This window comes from Papaver somniferum, unplaced genomic scaffold, assembly GCF_003573695.1.
Source record: "Papaver somniferum cultivar HN1 unplaced genomic scaffold, ASM357369v1 unplaced-scaffold_43, whole genome shotgun sequence".
NCBI classification, from domain to species: Eukaryota; Viridiplantae; Streptophyta; class Magnoliopsida; order Ranunculales; family Papaveraceae; genus Papaver; species Papaver somniferum.
Window position 1 is genome coordinate 632,675 of NW_020646860.1, and position 1,977 is coordinate 634,651.

The 1,977-nt window shown below is 37.0% G+C and overlaps 1 protein-coding gene across 1 annotated transcript; it reads left to right on the forward strand.

Annotated features, from left to right (window-relative positions):
* Window positions 1–225: 225 nt before the first annotated feature.
* LOC113342543 (ribonuclease H-like) lies at window positions 226–813 on the forward strand. The gene has a single exon (XM_026587054.1). It carries the CDS (start codon window positions 226–228, stop codon window positions 811–813), a length of 588 nt encoding a protein of 195 aa, XP_026442839.1.
* Window positions 814–1,977: the final 1,164 nt, after the last annotated feature.

The window sequence follows — 1,977 nt, forward strand, 5'->3', positions numbered from 1 at the left end:
GTATGAAATTGTTTCCAGATGTTGCATTTGTGAAAAAGAACAAGATAGCATGGGCCATCTTCTTTGGGAATGTTCTTTTAGTAGAAACATTTGGTCTTGGTTATGTATTGTTTTTTCTACTAAACCCACATGCTCATTTGAAGACATTTGGAACTCAGCAAAAAATAAAAGCCCCATTGTCAGAGAATCATGGATTACTACAACATGTTCAGTGATAAAAGAATTATGGTTCCAAAAAATAAGAAATTTTTTGAGGAAATAAAGCCCAGTGAACTCCAATTCAAAAAAAGAATTAGAAAGCTGGTATTTGAAGGTGGTTACAGAATGAAGGGTAATAAATGGAACCAATCTTATGATCTTCAGGTAATAACCTTCTTTAAATTGGGAATTAGACCCAGCAAGTTTCAGTGTATCAAAAGTTGTTACTGGTCCCCTCCTCCTATAGGTTATACCATATTTTGCTGTGATGGATCATCTTTTGGTAACCCAGGGGCAGATGGATTTGGTGTTGTAGTTAGGAATCATGAGTGTCAAGTTATAGGTGCATTATCAGGAGGAATTGATGTTGTTACTAATCATATTGCAGAAAAGTTTGTTGTGCTTTGTGCTACTGAATTGGCAGGTGAATGGAACCTTCAGAACATTGTCATTAACTCAGATTCTAAGACAGTTATTGATGGTTTCCTTAAAGGGCAGGTGCCATGGTTTATAAAGAAGAGATGGCAGAAGGCTGTAAGCAGAATATCTTCAATCATCTTTCAACATTGCTTCAGAGAAATCAATTTCTCTATTGATACTGTTGCCAAAAGATGAGCAAATTTAGCAGTTGGAGAAAGGAAGTTGATAATTGGAAGACCACATTTCTATATTACAGTAGAGATGCCTGATGTGGAGTATTTCAGATTCTGTTAAAAGTAATAGGCTTTGAATTGTTTTCTTTATTGGGCTTTTAATTTCCTGTTTTGTGTAACATACTTTTTAATTCCTGCTTTGTATGGGCTGTAATATTTTAAACTCCAATTTTTCCAATTAATAAAATGTGTGATTCAGGAAAAAAAACATATGTAATTCAACGAAGCTAATGTAAAATACTTAATTTTAAACATATGTAATTTCATTTAAGTCAAACCGTCGTATTTTTAAAACTAAAATTATAAATGTAGCAGAATTAAAAATTACAATCTCTCTAACGTCGCTCATTGCTGACTCCCTCATTGTTATCATCTGGAGTCAAGAATTCTCCAAGACCTGGGATATCCCCAACTGCCAACATATTAACTAAATTTCCAGGGGGGGAACTGGTTGAACAACATTAGGCGATTGGAAAGCACTCGGTCCTCCAAACATATAAGATGTTTGTAGATACCAAAAATCTACTGTAACACGTGGCACAATATTAAAGGTGGGGCAACTTATTATGGTACAAAAACCCACACTACATCTCTCCTTAGGATGCTTAGTTATGAAGTTATCTCCCTCAACGTGTGGCGTATTATTAAGGGGGGGAGGGGGGGCAACTGGTTGAACAACATTAGGCGATTGGAAAGCACTCGGTTGGAAATAACTCGGTCCTCCAAACATATAAGATGTTTATAGATACCAAAAATCTACTGTAACACGTGGCACAATATTAAAGGTGGGGCAACTTATTATGTTACAACAACCCACACTACATCTCTCCTTAAGATGCTTAGTTATGAAGCTATCTCCCTCAACGTGTGGCGTATTATTAAAGGAGGGAGTAGCAAAGAACGATACAACGGAGTACACCAAATCACTACCAAGATTTCTTAGTTATTAAGAAATAGGTTGTAGTATAGGCATGTGGGTGTGTCTGTCTGTCAGAGGTCGCTGAGCAGTCTGCACATATTTTAGTGCGAAGGCGCAGTCTTCAACCACGTGGGCTCAGAGTACTTGGCATCCTCTGACTGGCGAAGGTATGTGACAAACGAAGGTACAACTTGTACGGAGGTTTAA

Coding starts and splice junctions, on each gene's coding strand:
- LOC113342543 (XM_026587054.1), top strand. CDS start 226: ATGGTTCCAAAAAATAAGAAATTTTTTGAGGAAATAAAGCCCAGTGAA.